This window comes from Acanthisitta chloris, unplaced genomic scaffold (genome assembly GCF_000695815.1).
Source record: "Acanthisitta chloris isolate BGI_N310 unplaced genomic scaffold, ASM69581v1 scaffold2146, whole genome shotgun sequence".
In the NCBI taxonomy this organism is placed as follows: domain Eukaryota; kingdom Metazoa; phylum Chordata; class Aves; order Passeriformes; family Acanthisittidae; genus Acanthisitta; species Acanthisitta chloris.
This window is the reverse complement of record NW_008679619.1, coordinates 26049-45040: the sequence shown is the minus strand read 5'-3', so window position 1 is coordinate 45040 and position 18992 is coordinate 26049. Positions and strand designations below refer to the sequence as shown.

The 18992-nt window shown below is 40.6% G+C and overlaps 1 protein-coding gene across 1 annotated transcript in view; it reads right to left on the bottom strand.

The window, feature by feature from the left end:
• Window positions 1–18992, bottom strand: part of SERGEF (secretion regulating guanine nucleotide exchange factor) — a gene marked incomplete at its 5' end in the record, with an annotated part of 158170 nt that overhangs the window by 114540 nt on the left and 24638 nt on the right. Inside the window, one exon of the mRNA XM_009077371.1 lies at window positions 9648–9808. Within this exon, the coding sequence (XP_009075619.1) occupies window positions 9648–9808 (161 nt within the window). The remainder of the gene's footprint in view (window positions 1–9647; window positions 9809–18992) is intronic.

Below are 18992 nucleotides of genomic sequence, written 5' to 3'. Positions count from 1 at the left end.
ACCTCTTTCCCAAAAGTACTGAAGAAAAAGGATCTTCCTCCATTGAGACATTAAAAACAACAACAAACCACAACACGGAACCATAAGAAATCAAAACAGGGGACCAAACAGGAGACATGAGAAGGGAAGAAGATCATAGAATCATCAAGGTGAGACCTCTACTCTAAGATCATCGAGTCCAACCATTAACCTGTCACTCTGCTGTAACTCCTAAACCATATATCATACCCTCCAGTGCCAGATCCAGATGTCTCTTAAACACTTCCAGGGATGGTGACTCCACCACCTCCCTGGGCAACCTATTCCAGTGCCTGAACACTCTGACAGGGAAAACATTTCTCCTAACATCTAATCTGAATCTCAACCAAATCTTTATTGAAATCTTAATCTAATGTTAGACACCACAATATCATTGTCTGGATTAAAGCGGCTGAGATGTGTTAGACAAAGTTTGTTAAATAGCTTTCATTCCTTCCCCCCAGTAATCTCTTGTGAAGTCCAGCAGAGTCTACTTTTTTATTGTTTATTTTAATTTTTCCTTCTATAGAAATAAAACAAGGTATCAGGTTTCCAAGGCTCTGAAAGAGTTTACACTTTCAAAATCAACTAACAGTGGAGACTGCAGGAAAACCTTGGCAACTTAAAACCAAAAGCTGGACAGAAGGGACTTCCATTGAAGCAATTACCAGTAAGAAATCCGGCAATTTAACACTTGTTAATTTAACACTTAAGAGCACAACATTATGACAAACAATGTTCATGCAAAACAAATACATCCTAATGACTCCTTATCACACCCCTATACACTTGTTACCAAGGAAAGAATTGTTTGCTAATGCTTTGCACCTGGGGAAGGAGGAATGGGAAAAATGGGAGCTAAAGTGGCAAAGTATAGAACGTGGCATTTCCAGAACCATACCTCTAAGGAAATATAAATTTTTCTCTCTCTGACAATGAAATAATAAACCATTTCTTGATAAGGTTTTTATTTGCATTTTCTATCATAAAAAAAACCTGCAAGGCATCAATAGGAGGACAGGTTTTTGCAATCTTTGCTGGCATCTGATTACATATGAAATCCACTGAAATTATAGAGATCTCAGCAGTCAACTGCCAGGAGACTAAGAATAAACCCTTAGGCAGGTTTTAAAACAGGAGACAGTTTAGCATTTTTGTCCTCACAGGATTAGATGCATCATTTTTACTTTTTCTTCCCCTTCCCCCTCCTTTCACAAACAAGCTCTGTTGGTCAAATGCTGGGGCAAAGGCACAGGCTGTATTAGACCATGTGAAAACCACGGACAGGGGTCAGAAGCAGCTCTTGCCTTTGACAACTTCAGTTTAAATTAGAGGAAGACAGACAACATGCAAAGTTGATGAACCACCAGGTGGGAGGACAAACAGGTACCTGTCATTCAGCAGGCTACCCAGTAAAGCAGTCCTGGAAACTTGCTGTGTGCCATGGCATAGCAACAACTTTAACCACCACAGCAGAAACACGAGTTCTTCTCTTTCCTGAATCTTTCATTAAACAGTAGCTTTACAATAACTTACAACATCAACACAAAGGCCAGAAAGACTGGCCAGGCTCACAGCTTAAATGACTCATTGATAAGTGAAAAATGGAAACATCAGACAAATACAAACAAATACCATCACTGACGTAACAGTACAAACATAACCCAAGTTCAAAGCAAATCCATAATCCCTAAATTAAAAGCAGGGAGAAGCAGTCTGACTGCTGGCACTGCCTTGATAAGATTATGGCCCCACAGTGTTTAAAAGCCAGCAGGTGGCCAGCAGGTTGAAAGAGGTGATTCTCCTCCTCTGCTCTCCTGAGACCCCACCTGGAATACTGCATGCAGTTCTGGTGCCCTCAACATAAGAAGGACATGGAACTGTTGCAGCAAGTCCAGAGGAGGCCACAAAGTTTATAAAGAGCACTGGAGCACCTTCCCTATGAAGACAGACTGAGAAAGTTGGGACTGTTCAGCCTGGAGAAGAGAAGGTTGTGTGGAGAGCTCAGAGCAACCTGCCAGGATCTGAAGAGCCTACAGGAAAGCAGGAGAGGAGGGACTCTTTGTTAAGAACTGTAGTGAGAGGACAAGGAGTAATGGGAATAAATTGAATGGGAAGAAATTTAGATTAGGTATTAGGAAGAAATGTTTTACTGTGAGGGTGGTGAGACCCTGGCACAGGTTGCCCAGGGAGGTAGTAGATGCCCCAACCCTGGCAGTGTTCAAAGCCAGGTTGGATGAAGCCTTGAGCAACCTGGTCTGGTGCAGGGAGTTGGGACTAGATGACCTCTAAGGTGCATTCCAACCCCTAAAATTCTAGGATTCTACGAAAGGACCAATGCTACAATGCCATAAACAGGTATCGATGGCACCATCCAGACCTTTCCCATTTCATTCACCTGTAGTACACTGCACGGTAGTCCAGCATACTCCCTACCTACACAATGCATACTACTAAGGAGTAAGTTCTCAGAAGTAACACTCTTCTTAGGAAAAAGTAATAGGAAAACAATGAAGAAATAATGAAGTCACTTCTACTAAGAAAAAAAAAGTAAACCATTAAAGAGAGTGAGTGTTCCATCAAATTCCTGTGAGGGTAACTTAAACGATCTATTTTTCCTTGACTGTTCTTTCCTAAGATTCCACTGTGATAGATTCTGCCAATGAAATTCATCAACACAACCGAAATTAGAAAGATAAGTAGCATTTATACCAGAAGTTTCTTGACCTAAAGTTCTGGGGTCAGCCAGGTGAAAAATAATTACTCTAACCTCAAATCATCATTTCTGCATTATTTTCCCTTCCATAAAAGGAGGTATGGATGAGATTTCTTTGCAGAGAACGCTGTAAATTGATAGCTTTGTTCCAGTTCACTACAGTTTCTCATTGATTTTCTCTCGTTTTAGCCTGCATTGATTTGTTAATCCCTTCTCTGTAACAGTTCTAATGACAAATTGAGAATGAAAAACTGCATGCTTTAGGGCCTTTTCCACCAACATCTTGCTTCAAACCATATATTTTTACTTGGATTGGGAACGTGCCCACGCACATACCCTGGGTTAGACCTGATTCACCTTAAACCAAGATGGGGTGTATTTTACATCAAAACCTTTCTGTTTAGGCTTCTCATGGATAAACAAGGCAACTGAAATCTCATCAGTCAGGCAGAACTGGATCTCTGCACTAACAGCTGTCACCTTCCAAGGTTGCTGCTCACATAGACTTTGTCTTAAGACCAAGTACATTTCCCACAATTGATTAGCAAGCATTAACTGCACCATGCACATGAATGGCACTCCTGAACATTTATGGCATTTGTTGGTGCAAAGAAATCCTTCAGAGGAGCAGTGACCTGGATCACAAGTTGTCTCTAAGCTCAGAGTTGCAGTCATGGTGCACTGTTACTAGAACAATCCATGCAGAAAGATGAGATCTAGTCAGTATTTTTAATTTAAGGAATATAGTATGAGCATATAGAGATCAGAGAGTTATAACAAGCCAATTTAGATTAGTCATTTTCCTACTAATAGGCTCATTAAATACAGCTGCCAATTCGGTCTCATTGTTAGGGCCTCCCTACTGACAGCTGATGCATGTCTGCACAAGTCATGGCTATTGCTGCAAGTAGTTTTAGTCTTTTTTAATTTCCCTGATATTTTCAGAGATCTCCAAGTGAAGCATTACTTGGGAATTCTAACTGCAACACACCATCAAGTGGAAAATTAGCTTATGAATTATGAAGATTAAGGCTTGTCCACACTCACATTTGCAACACCTCAGTCATCACATGCTGGGTGGGTCTGCACCTTCTGACTTCAGCCCATGTCAGTCCTCTCCGACACCACCCCAGCAAAGCAACTGTTCCTGGTCACCCATAGAGACTACAAAGCTGCCTGACTTGGCTGCCACCTCTGTGCTACAGTACAACCCCAGCAAAGTCATTTTGGTCATTTTAAACCAACCCTCACCTGCAAAAGTGATAATTGGAACACCTAGTTTGTACTCACACAGCACACACTCTCTGGCACGCAAGGCAGTGCTGCTGACCTCATGGCACTCTCCAGCTACCTGACAGGGGGTTGTAGAGAGGTGCAGGATGGTCTCTCCTTCCATGCCTGCAGGGAGAGGACTAGAAGAAATGGTCATAAGCTGAGACAGGGGAGAGTCAGATGTTAAGAAAAATGTTTTCCCTGTTAGGGTGTTCAGGCACTGGAGTAAGTTACCCAGGGAGGTAGTGGAGTCACCATCCCTGGAAGTGTTTAAGAGGCATCTGGATCTGGTGCTGGAGGATATGGTTTAGGGTTTAGGGATTAGAGCAGAGTGGCAGATAATTGTTGGACTTGATGATCTTAGAGGTCTCCTCCAACCTAGATGGTTGTATGATTCTAAATGACTTTGCTATGAATATTAAATGTCTCTCTACCCAGGTCATAAGATATTCTTTATGAACCACAGTCATGTCTTAATGAGGCAGGAGAAGCAGTGTGGGATGGCTACCTAGCCAACCAGTGGTACTTGAATTTCAGCAGCTTGGTACTGCTCTCAGTTTCCTGCTAGGAGAGCAACAGCGAGAACCAACCGATCGAAGAAGTAAATCCCTCATTGCTCATTTCCTGTGACTTAACTGTGAACTCTCAACCTTCTTGCAGTGCTGCCAAGATTAGTGTTATTCTTCTACCCTGGGCATGCAGAGCACACAGACACACTTAATTTAACAGAGAATTTCTGTATTCTGTATACAGACTATAGTTTCATTCTTTTGATACACCCCTGAGGGTTTTTTTCCCCCCCTATTGATAGTTTCAACATTTTGGTCTCTTATTTTTATCCTTAATTGCAACTTCTTATTTGCACAGTGAGTTGTACTCAGAACCCACTCCTTCATGGCCTTTTTTTCCCTTTATTGTCACTTAAAATGAATTGATAAGCCAAGAACTTAATTTCCACTCTTGTAGGAATATTAAAGTGACCATCTCTACATTACCATTTTTATCACTGCATCTTTAAAACAGCATAATAAAACCCAACCTGCACTAATCAAAGAAAATTCAATGATGCCATTTCTCAATGGACACAGATCAATACTGACTTGTAGAAGACACCAATTTATCACCAAAAAAACCAAACCCAAAATACACACCAATGTACTAGTTCCTTACCAAGTGAGAAACTCCAGATCACTTCGACTTTTTTGCATTTACCTCCTGCCCTAATACCCAAAGTGGGTTTTTTAAACAGCTTATTGGATCAATTACTACACATATATTCTGAAACTCTGCACAGTAAAATCTGTTTTGGGAAAGTTCAACTTGTTGCTTGCTTTTACCATTCAAAATAAATTTAGAGTAGCCAGTCAAACAACTGAGTATTAAAAAGCCACAATTAGAACAGAGAGGATATGCTATACATTAGGCTATTTCTTTTAATACTCTTTAATTTATTACTTTTATTTATTAGTTTTAATTTCAAGTCTCAACTACAGTTTTACTTACCAAGTGGTCTCTAAAAAATCTCCCTGTGAAGTCAAAAACAGTTGTCATATTTTTTAAACCAAAGGGTTCCATTTTCAATATCATTGCATATATATGCTTATACATTAACTTATCAGTAATATAATAATTAATTGCCATCGTAGCACACAGGTTAGGTTTGTCTTGTAGGCAGCTGCTTAATATTTTGTGACACGAACAGGGAAAAGGGAAAAAAAACCCCAAGAATATACTAAAACCAAAGCTATCTTACAAATACTGAAAGAAAAATGACATCTTACTGCAACTGTCACTGAAAAGAACAGCAATAAACTTTGCAAAGGGTCATGAGAATGTGTGTATTCATGATGTCATTCCCTGCAACAAAGAACCACATGGAGGATCCAAACCAATCTATATTGCACAGGACGAACATACACACCGGAACTATAGACCACAGTAGAATAAGGATATACACAGTAGGTACAGGTTGCTGCAAGTCTATCAGTTATTTTCATTCCTTGACACAACTGGTCCCTACATCCACCATCAAGGCCTAAGTTGAGTGGTGGCAAAACTAAGAAAGGAATTAAGTCCAAGAAAACCCAAAAATGACAGTGTGACCGATTATTTTTTAATTTCTTAACTGAAATTTCAGAGATCCCTTCTCAGTAAACTGCGACCTAGCATAGCTCGCTTTAGGTAGAGAAAGGACAGGATGAAAACATGGCTCCATGTGAAGCCATACATATCCAGAGTAACTGTAACCCTTCCTTTCACCAAGTTTAGCAAGAAACATTCAGCACTGCACAGACTTCTCACTTGTTTATTGCTGCAGCAAATGTTTGCTGCAATGTGAATGACATGCTGAACATACCACAAACAGTAGAAGGAGAGCTATTAAAGCCAAAAATATCAAACAGACTGGAAAAGCATTTTGACAAGGAGGAAACATTAAACCAGGTCTTTGTAGCATTTGCTAAATACAGAGGCTCATCATATTTCAGGCCATTTGTATTTAATTGTCCTTTCATCTGAAGAGCAGTGGATATGAATGCACATCAGGCAGCAGATGAGTCAGATGTTCTGAAGAGGTCCAATCAAGGACGCCCCACAACACAAGAGCACTGCATGCAGAGTGTCTCGCACAACTGACTTCAGCTACAGCCTCAAATTTTTTCTCAGTGCCTCCATGGTAGTTATGCACCAAAGCACTGAGAAGAAAATAATAAATAGACCTGCAGTCACAAAGCACAAAAAATTTAAACACACATTCCACACCAGGAACCTCTACACACTCTTTTAAAGCTGCCAGGAAGACACATTCAGATTAGCAGTTATCTGAAAGTTAGGCTTTTGTTCTTCCTTTGTTTCAGCTGAACGGAAAAAAGTGCTCACATCTCTCAGGGTCAATGTTTTAAATGAGCTTGTCACACGAAGCCACGCTCACAACTGAGCAGGTCAATCACAACACTTCAAAAATCAGGTTTTGGAGTGGCAGACACAGACATTATACTGATTTCAGCACAAAGCAAGGAGAAGCCCTGGTCGTTGGTGGAGAAAGTAAGAAAGCCATGGGCATGAAGACAAGGAGTAACACAGGAGGTCAAATCTACTGCGCTGTCCTTGAGGTAAACTAGTGTGTTTTTTATACTGTCCTCTAATCCTTAGATTAGTTTCTCCATTTTGGCAGTAACAATATTAACTGGAGCGCAGAGGCAATCAGCAGACCACAGCTTTGCCAAAAATTCAGTTGAATCATTAGAAATGATTTATAAAAATAGACCATGGATAAAAATCATTAGTCGTAATCCTCAACTGTTAAACTGTCTCTCTGCATTAAACACAAAAATTGGAATTGTTAATTCAAGGTAAACATGGAGAAGAACTCATCTTCTCTGTATTCCATTCAATTCAGCTCTCAAATCAAACCCTGTCTCCATATAACAACAAATGGAGTTTGTGTGTAAACAAAAAACAGCTCACACTCTACAGAGCCTACATACTGCAATTTAAGGCTTTTTTAAGTATAAATTCTAGCTTTGGCATTATTTTGTGATCTTGAAGTGAAACAATTTAGGCTCTTATTATCTGTTTTTTCATTTTCTCATCCACACAGCTCCTCCTAGGGTAGAAATGAAGCTTTTAAATGATCTCCATGCTGTTAACTCTGCAAAGAATGATGCCTGCTCCAGAACACTGCCATTGCTAATCTTTCACATCAGCTCTCTCACAGGTCTATAAAGAAGAACAGCACTGAGGGCAGCAGAATAAAGATGAGATTGTTGTTTCTCTTCCTTCTTCCAGGAATGTATCTGAATACATCCCTTTACTTTCACCGATGACTTGTCCTACCAAGTCTAAGTTCCTCTGTGCAAAAGCTACAGCTGCCTTGGCTTTGTATTGTTCAAGAAACAACAGAACTATGTACTTGAGACACTGCACAAAGCAGAGATGAAAAACAGTGTGAAACAGATTAAAAAATGGAGTTGTCTATAGCTAACTAATGGCAAAAAGTAGGACCACCATATCAAAATGAGTAAGAAAACTGTCTGAGACTCAGTGGAGCCAACACTGACTAAACAAATTATTCATTAGTGCAGCATTACAGGCTCTGAAGATCCACGTCACATCTGAGAGCACACACATCCACAAAACACACGATGGGAAAGGGAAGAAGTTGACTCCAACAAAAGTCTTGCCACAGGAGACTGGCAGAAGGCAGAGAAGCAGTACACACACTGCAGCTGAAGCTGCCAACCTATACTTACCCCGTGAATTTGCTTTGCACAAATCCAGATGACATCAGTCCCTCTTCCCTCATCCACCCATGTTGTAGTCATGTCATAGAAGGCCACAAAATCTGCCAGGCACAGTTTGCCCTGGTGAAGCCATGTTGGCTGTCACCAATCACCTCATTTTCCACATGCCTTAGCACAGTTTCCAGAACAATCAACTCCATGACCTTGCCAGGCACAGAGGTGAGACTGATCAGTCTGTTAGTTCCCCAGGTCTTTCTTATTTCCCTTTTAAAAAACAGGGGCTATGTTGCCCTTTTTCCTGTCAGTGGGAACTTCACCAGACTGCCATGATTTCACAAATATGATGGATAGTGGCTTTGTCAATTCCTCTGACAGTTCCCTCAGGACCCACGGATGCATCACATCAGGTCCCACGGACTCAGGCACCTTCAGGATCCTTAAATGATCTCGATCCTTAAATGATCTACTACAGCAGGCAGCACTTCATTCTCCCTGTCCCCTGCCTTTGCCTTCTGCAGCTTGGGATGTGAGGCTGGAGAACTTTTTGGTTGGTTGGTTGGTTTTAACTCCTTAGCCTTTTTTAGAACAAGTCTATTCTTCAGAAGCTTCATGGATTATCTTTAATCCCTTGCTAAAGTTTAGTGTCCTGGATGACTATACCCTTTGAGAGTGGCAGCTGAGCAGATCGTCAATCTGATATTAAGCCAGTAAGGCTGCACCTTTAACAAAGTCCATCTTCTGCCACCCGTTGTCCTATCTCTGCTTTCCTGAAGGTCTCCCTTTATTCACTTACCCTATATCTCAAACTGTATGTTTATCAAGCAGCACAACAGATCAAAAGTATTGGGCAGAAATCCTGGATTAGCCATCAACCACATGTCTCAGCCACATCAGAACTTTTTTGTTCCTACATTTACAGTACTAGGAATTTCCACTCTCCTCAGCTGCAACAAAAGCCAGGAAAACTGTTTCCATGGATGTGCAAGCCTCTCCCTTGGCTCAGAGGGACCACAACTTGCCATTTGTGAGGTGCTGGTTTTTGGAGTTTCAGACAAAAGAAGCACTGCAACTGGGCCCACCTCACCTGTTAGGCTGCATTGCAGGTGCAGTTGTCTCCTGCATACATTGGTATCTTAGAGAACTTGACATGTTTTGCTAATGGTAATTCTGGTTCCACCAAGGAAAAATCAGTTTCCAAATGCAAAAGACTTTTAAGTGATTTGAAACCATCCAATTGCATTAACTTCTGAGCTTACAGGAAAGTGCAGTGAGGACCTGTGCTGCAGCACATGAAAGGGTTCTATTAGGAAATTGTTCTGATTATTTTACTGCACACACACTCAAAAAAAAAAAAAAAAAGAGAATAAAACAGGAGGGGAAATGGCAATTCACTTCTTTACCTGAGATGCTCCATCTAGGCAAGGCACAGAAATAGGGATGTTACACAACAGCTCCAAGTGTTGATCAGATGCTGTGCACAACTCCTGCCCATCGGGAACCACTGTGTGCCTTCCAAGTTGTCCATAGTCTGCTCTGCCCCAGGTGAATACCTTGCCAGTTTCTAAACACAAAACACAGTTCAAGATTACTTATTCACTAAGTTCCTGGAACATGTGGATACCAGTTCAAAATGAGAACACTTTTTAATGCATCTTATCTAAAGCTTCAAAAGCCTAGTGAAAACTAAGAGCAGAGGAAAAAAACTACATTAAAAACAAGCTAAAGGTATTATGATATCCTTCTGTGCAGTTACTCATACTTCATTAACTTCTTTTCTAGCAGAATAGATGGACTGGACTATAAATAAAACCATATCAGTAAAGCTGCATAACCTGGACATCCTGTATACAATATATACACTTTGGTTATACAAAGGACATGTTTTAGGTTATCAGAAGCACACACAAAACAGCTTATTCTGACACATAAAAGATTACCCAAAAGATGACTCTTTTCTATACCCAGCCTTTGCCATAGAGACATCCATTGCATGACCTGTTTATGTTTTCCTGATAGAAGTTACCTTCTATCACCATTACTGTTAGCAGAGTAACAGCTCTCAGGACAGCAGCTGGTTATTTGGGAACACCATCACAACTGCCATTAAGTATTGGAAATGCACTGGGTTTTTTTCACAGGAATCACACATTGGCTGAGGGAAGATAACTTTAAATGAAATCAGCAATATATGGATCACCCTTTTTTCCACATAATATTTCAGGTTCACTGCCGCAGGACTGACACCCAAACCACCATTCTCCAGTATGGATAACATCCATAAAGCAATGCTTTTTACCTTTAGTCCCCAAAATTTCAAGGAAAAAATAATGTAATACTAAGTGACAGCTTTATTTTCTTAATGAAGTGACTAGACCTCTGCAGGAAAGTCATGAAATGTTGTCCCTTCTGGGCTTCCAATATAAAAAGCTAGATACAGACAGCATAACACTATGTTCTCAGCTTGGTTTTAACTAGAAGCAGCAATCCCCATTCCAGCCCAGAAAGAAACCTGCAATGACCTTGAGTTATATGCACACTTCAGCCAAGCCTCAAATTGCTCTCCAGAGTTGAACTCAAGTCATCAAGTTTATAAGCCAAATGATGTGGATTTGAGGAAAATACCACCCAGTCAAGCAAGTCAGCTTAAACACACACACTTCTCCCTGTCAGTCAGTACATACATCACCACAGAGGGGTCGGGCACAGGGGGTATGGGTCACACTGCTCAAAGATGATCACTGAGGGGTTTCTAAACTTAACATAAACCTCTGGAAATCTGAACACCTCCCTTTTCCTTTGGGTTCTGTTAAATTGTCTTGAAAGGGACACAGGTGAGCACTGCTGGTTTGTGCAGTTTAAGGTAATAATGTATTTTGTAAATAAACTGGAAACCTCAATTCATATACACAAGAAGTATATGCATTTTCCTTGGAAACCTGCTAGCAGTGGTATCTTTCACTCCAATCACTGGAAGGTTTTCAGATGCCTTCTCTCAGTTCACTGATAATGCCTCCCCTGAAATAATTAAGTGATAAAATTAGTTGTCCTTTTCTCTCAAGGGCACAAAGATTTTCTTCCTTTGCAGCTTCCTAGTAGCTAGGGAAAAGTTGAAAGCAGTCACATCCTACTTTCAATAAAAGTGAGGTCTTTTAACACAGTAGTTACATTTTGTTAGGTTAAAGGATTAAAATAAGTTTAATTAACAGAACTACCAGTATACCCTACAGAGATTAGGAAGCCAGTTTGCAGTTTAAAAAACAGTCTTATTCTGAAGGTTGTATATTTACTTTGTAATTTATATAGAACTCTGCTAAAAACAGGTAAGCAATGTATTGACAATACAGACCCAGATCCTCACACACAGTCTACAGTACCATTCTGTACACAGAGGCAGTAAAGGTTTCTCTCAACTCTACCTTTTGAGGGGCAAAAACACCTCTTTCCCCAACCAAATCTGGTGCTCCACCTGCACCCAGCCATGAACAGGAAAAACCAGGCACTCATAGAACAAAAAATGATCCTTTGCATCATCCCATCAGGGTACAGTTTTCTGAGGACTAGAGGGAATGGTCAAGGACTAGAGGGAATGGCCATAAGATGAGACAGGGGAGAGTCAGATTAGATGTTAGGAAAAATGGTTTCCCTGTCAGGGTGTTCAGGTACTGGAATCCCTATCTGCCCAAGGAGGTGGTGGAGTCACCATCCCTGGAAGTGTTTAAGAGGTGTCTGGATCTGGCACTGGAAGGTACAGTTTAGTGTTTAGGGGTTACAGCAGTGACAGGTTAATGGTTGGACTTGATGATTTTACAGGTCTCTTCCAACCTTGATGATTCTATGATTCTACTGCTCCAGTGGATCTGAAGAGTGCAAACATATATGAAGGATTAAAACAGCAATAATACTTCACTACAATAAAGCACCTTCCATCCACAGATTCTATTTCCTTTCACTGGACAAGCAAGCAAAGAATTACTTACACATGCAAAAGCACATACAAACAGTACCTTTAGGAGAATGTAAACTGTTTCTGATTACAAACAGAAATAATTGCAAATAACTTGTTCATTTTTGCAACTCCAAAGGAAACAAGTTTCAGGTGGTTATTGGTAGGCAAACATGGAGAACAGCCATTTAAAAAAAAAACTAAAGCCAGATAAATTAAATTTTGCTTTTAGGAAGAATTCCTTGAATGCCCAAAGCTTAGGTAAGCAATCAGTTCTTTCTCAGTGCTTACAAATTCAGTTCTCACTTCTTATTGAGAGCTATTTCTTCCCCAGACTAGTTCCTGTTTGATGAGCATTCCTCCTCCCATGCTCAGCCTCCTGCTAATGGTCAATTATTTCTATTTTTCAGCCAAAAACATCTGCCTAGCAATCCTTTAAAAAAAAAAAAAAAAAAAAAAAAAAAAAGGACATACATCTGTCTTTTCCGTGACAGAAACTAACAGAAGCTGATTTAGATGTGCTTTCTCTATGAAATACTGATTATACTTCAGCAAACAAACAAAACAGTCTCAAGTGGAAATGTCAGGCTGAGGCAAACACCAGTGCATGGAAAATTCCACCAAAGGTTAAAGTCTCGTCAAAATCCTGAGCAAAAGAAAGCACTGAGCTATGACAGAAAGCATTCAGCAATTGCAGTCAGAGGTATTGCTACTGTGCTGCCTATAATATAGATGGTATTTTAAAATGTTCTAAGAATATTTGAGAAAAAGACATTAGTCATACAGAGTAAGGAGGCTGCAGGATGAATTACTTAAGAATGAAGGGTGATATAACAAGGAGAGTTGGTCTAATATTAGACTAGAACAGATTTTAATTAGAAGTCAAGAAAACATACACAGTGATGAGTCAACTGGACAGAGTACATCAGCCATGGAAGTGGCTGAGGCATCAGAAAATGAGATATTTCATGCCAGACTATACAGTAAGAGGGCACACAAAAGGCAGGAGTTATTTCTACAACTTGTGTGAAAGAAAGAAGCATACAACATTGGAAAGCTTTTCCAGTTCTTCTAAGGTACTAATAATGCTTCTTAAGACTTGAATCTTGCCATGTTCAGAGCATGAAGGCTCCAATTCCAAAAGGTACTTCAACTCCTCTACTGTGAACATACACATTGTCCCAGATGACTTTACAGCAACTGTTCATCTTTTCAGCAGGCAAATGCCATATCAAATAAAGGCCAGAGGGTTCAGTACCACTTGGAATTAAGGAGTGATAGATAAAATTCATGCACCCTGTGTCACTCCAGTGTACAACCTGAATGAACCATATAAGTACAGGAGTTCAGAAAGCTATAAAAAGGAAGAAAATCTTCCAGACAGCCCCTTAAGTAAACCATTTTCTCATGGTCTTTGAACTGTAAACACAGCAGTCTGCATCAGTGTACACACAGCAGCAAATCATCCAAAACACATGCTCAGCCCTCCCAGAATATGGATGAAGGTACATACATATTCAAGTGCTTGAAGCACTACACTAGCAAATCACTATCAGGAAGGTTCCTCTGCATTTTTTTCATATTATCCTTCTGTCCTTATGTAAAACAAAGCGTAGACAGTTGAGAATGGGCCCAAAATTACAAGTTCATGGCCTCTGGAATTTTGCAGATCCAGCAACATTGCACAAAGCACCTCTAGTTTCTTCCTGCCTGACACTAGCTCTTTCTGTGCTGCTTCATGCTGCTGCTGCTGAGGCTGTAGAGCATGTCATTTTTCCCTTTTACCACTTTCTTAATCAGTCTGTTCAACCACCGATGTATTTGGAGAGCATCAGCAATAAAACAGGTTGGTTTCTCAGTAAAACACAACAGACAAATCGGCACATAAAAATTTACTTATTTTCACTAGATTCAGATGTATCTTTTTATCAATTTTCCTGTTTTAAGATAATATCATGATTGCACTGGTGTTATCTCCTTGAAGTCTCTATTTGGTATCCAGGCAAGCTTTAAATTCTCCTTCATAAATACAAGATGAAAGGGTTCATCTAGGCTATCTCAATTCATGGTTACATTAATGATTACTTTTCAAATGAACTCTGGATATTCACACTGAATGCTTAATCTCAGGCTCGAAATATGAAGTTCTATATAAAATTCCTAATGCCTCCCTTCACTGGAAAATTCACAGGAGCAGGCATTAAAAACTGACATTTAGAAGCTGCCTCTTGCCTCCTCCCTGACCCACATAGAGCAACACTTCTCCCACATCTACAGATATCTGCTGTCCTTCAGGACAATCACTAATGTCCTTCAACTATTCTGACAAACTTCCTCATCCTCTAGAAACAGCCTTTGTGCAGGGCAACCTTACAGAAGAACATTTGTCCATCCATCCTCAATTCCTTCTTCGCTGAAGACAACTTCAACTCAGCAGCTAGAGACTTGGACCTGTACAGCCTAACACCTGTACCTGTGCTCAGGACAAAGCAGGATTATCTGTTCTGACAAAGGTTTAAATGGTCCCTTGATCCTCTTAGACAGGAGTTCAGTGTACCAGAGTTGTCCACATCTCTTCACACATCTTTCTGTGACCTCCTTACAGACTTCTGCAACTTCATGTAATAGGGCACACTCCTGACTTTTTTCCCACATTCATTCATAACAGCTATTAAAAATGTATCACTAAAACACAAATCTATGCTCAGTATTGAGGTCATGCCTCATCAAGGAAGTTCAAACAAAGCAGCAAAAGCATTTCAGAGATGACAGCAACAGAAAACTAGAGATATTTCAATTTCCACTTTCAGCCTTCTGCAGTCACGGGCTGCAATACACAGCTGGTTCAGAACAGCCCACAGAGCACCCACACCACATGCTGCAGCTCACAAGGGTTTCCAAGCCCCTATAAATAAGTTTAAACTTGCAACAAAAGGCCACAAATGTCACAGGAAGAGAACCATAAGGGCATCACCAGTCCTCCTGCAACGGCTATGGATTTGTCAGGTAAAACTCCTACGCTCTTCAATTGGCCCAAAAAATTCTGCCATTCTAAGCTCCATCAGATGGCCCCAGGTTTGGTGATCAATTTAAACCACAGGCATACGGGCAAGACAAATCAACAAGATACCTGAGACATATTCCACGATTCTAAGGGCTGTCACACCACCAGAACCAGTGGCTCATCTATGATCCAGTAAACTTCTGGCTTCTCACTCTGCCCCATTCCTACTGCTAAGAAAAAAATTAAAAAGGAGGAAATCACTCAGTCTCTTTCCGAGCCTCCTGGAGATATCAAACACCCACTGATTTGCATGATGCTGCAATGTCCAGGAAAATACTTGGCTAGGCAGGTAAAGCTATGAGGATGTGTGAGACTCACCAGGTGAAGACACTAGGACCATGACAGCCTTTTAACATAGACTAAAATACTCAAAGCACAGACTGAGAATTCCTTAGGCAACAGTTAACACCAAGACAGGTTGAGAAATTTTGGACTCAAGCAGTTGCACTCACCCCTAGGCCACCAGCCTTCATTGTGCTTCCATTCTTTGTGATAGGGAATGCAAACCAAGTCAAGGAATTGATCAGGCTGAAAAGAAGCCTTGGGAAATGGGAGCTTGGCCACAGCAAATATTGCTAAAGGTGGTGCTGTATTAAGTCAATTTAATATTTTGTATGATAGGGTAGAGAGAACTCAGAGTTTCCCACAACATGATGAGTTTGTCATGCACTTTACCAACTCATCCATCTCTATCAGACATCATTAAACATCTAAATGGCTTTGAATTTCATTTATTAAAAAGTATGCTTTTCCTTTTTTGCTTCCATAGTTAACACCAAGTTATGTCTTGGCATGGGCAGTGCTCCGTTAATGGGATTTTTCACAGACTCAACAGCATGCTTCACTGCTTTGAAAGACTGAACAAAACTTACTTTTGAATATGGCAAATTCCAAGACTTTCCAGATATCTTAGAAGTCCTGTCTCTGGGTTTGGGTTTTAGATGGGATAAGGCCATTTTTCTCTTAGAGAAGAGATTGTACTGTCCTGTACTTGGCACTGATGCGGTCACACCTTGAGTGCTGTGTTCAGTTTTGGGCCCCTCACTTTAAAAAGGACATTGAAGCACTGGAGTGAGTCCAGCCAAGGACAACAAGGACAACAAGGTCAGCAAGGGCTTAGAACACATGTTGTATGAGGAAGGGCTGAGAGCACTGGGTTTGTTTAGCCTTGAGGAGGGGGTCTTGATCTCATGGCTCTCTACAACTCTCCTGCCATGGCTGCAGGGAGAAGACTAGAGGGAATGGTCATAAACTGAGACAGGGGAGAGTCAGATTAGATGTTAGGAAACATGTTTTCACTGGGTTTTTTTCCCTGTTAAGTTGATCAGGCACTGGAGTAGGTTGCTCAGGGAGGTGGTGGAGTCACCATCCCTGGAAGTGTTTAAGAGGTGTCTGGATCTGGTGCTGGAGGATATGGTTTAGGGTTTGGGGGTTCCAGCAGAGTGACAGGTTAATGGCTGGACTCGATGATCTTAGAGGTCTCCTCCAACCTTTATGGTTCTATGATTCTGACTGGAAACATAAAGTACCATACAAATCTCTGAATAAACCAAAAGAAAAAATAAAATATAGGAAACTAAATGCTTATTAAGTTGTATTCATACTGCTAACATCAAACATCTATATGATGTTGGCTGGAAAAAGAAAATTAGGGGGGAGGTCATGAAGTCCAATCAATCATGAAACAAATCTGGCAAAGGGGTATGGGGACAAGGGTAGATTTTAAAGCACCTATCAAACTTTGCATTCATCCTGCAAGATGAGAAAATTCCTTTCTCATTTCCCTCCACTCATGATTAGAGAGTCATGACTGCCTCACCAGCTGTGCCTCTGGCTCATTTTAAATTCAAACTACGATACATATCTCACTTTTAGACTTTTAATAGCAATGCCTTAAAATGCAGATTGCTGGCTAAATTTAGTTACATGATTAAAAACAAATCTAACTCATCTCTACCCAGCAAACAGAACTGCTGCATTCAAGGTTCAATAGAGGACTTAACTCTTCATCTAAAAACAAAGTCCTAACAAAAAGAAGAAAAAAAGGAAAATCAAAGCACAATTTGGTGATGCCTTAAAAAAACGCAGGATGCATAAAACATTAACCAGCTATGGAAAACTCTGCAAATGCATCATAGTATACCATAGGGTTTTTGTTCTGTACTTCTGCAAATAAATTCTGCACTATGCTACTACAGCAGTATGAGTCATACACTTTTAGTGACATTCTATATTTATATCTCCATGCCCTTCTGCACTGTTATATGCTTTCTTCCATACAGGCCTCCTTAACCTGGAATTTCCTTCCTTTTGCAGCTGAGCATCTCTTCCTCTAACACTCCCCAGAAAAACAAGCAGATACTCCTTTCTAAGCACTTAATCAGTTCTTTCTGGACACCATTTTGGAAAAGCAACATCCTTGAACTATGAAAACACAAGGCATGTGCTTTTATGTGTTCACAATTATGTTCTTGTGTATGATTTCCTACTCTTGTGTCTGTAAATGGACTGCTTAGGTGTTTGTCTCCTTTGAGGCAAGATCCAGGTCTTGTTTCATTGGACTTAACATAGGACAGTGCTACAGAAAACCTTATTCAGAGATTACAAATCACAATACATGCATGTTTTCTAGATCATTTTATGCAAAGCATTACCTATTGCTCCAATGTTGCAAATATTTGTAAATCTGCCCAATTTGGAGGACACAAGCAATCCTGCTACTCTCAATACCCCTCTGCCATCTGAGCCTATCCAAGAAGGAACAAACATCTGTCTACAAGAGATAAACAAAATGAAGGTAATTAAGTTCCCAGTGTTAATATTTACCTTGTTAAAAGACTCGAGGGCATACTGTGGAAAGACAGACACAGAAATATCATAAGAAATGCTCTGGAATGGCAGTCTGAAGAACTGGGCTTTTATAACTGTTTTCCACAAGATGCAATCCCAAGAACAAATATTCATAGACCATTTGCACAGAGATTTCACTGGATAACAAGTCTCAGACGTGCATGATTCTGAAGAGTCACAGTGCCTACAAAGAAATAGGGTGGTCAGGCACTGGAATAGGGCACCGTCCAGGGAGGTGGTGGAGTCACCATTCCTGAAGTGTTTAAGAGACGTCTGGATCTGGTGCTGGAGGATAGGGTTTGGGGTTTAGGGGTTAGAGCAGCGACAGGTTTAATAATGGTTGGACTCGATGATCTCAGAGGTCTCCTCCAACCATGATGATTGTGTGATTCTATAAAAATAAAGTGTTAGATGACCAACCCTGGGATTGGCTAAGTGACTTTTAACTTTCTCAGTCGCTCCAGAAGCAGCAGAGTTCCACATCCAATGGAGTTCAACCCTAACTATGTGCTATTCTTAAGAAATAAAGTACAAAGAACAGAACAGTATCACAAAACCAAAGATGGCACCTCCAGAGCCTCCCAGGAGATCACCCCCCCTTGTTCAGAGTCAGAACCATTAGAAGGCAACTACAATTGACTAAGACAGAGTGGGCTGTTCGCCTCAAATAATGAGCAGCATTCCCACTGACAGAAGGAACAAAACAGTCTAAAAGAGGATGGGAAGGAAAATTCATGCCCTTTGAAGTCAAGAGCTAAATAATGAGCAATAAGGTGACATATTCCCTCTGGAATATCATCCCCATTTCTCCCACTATCGCCAAGAAGTTTAAGAGTATGGGCGGAGGTGCGGGGGGATAAAAACACAACACAAGATTCCGCCTCAAAC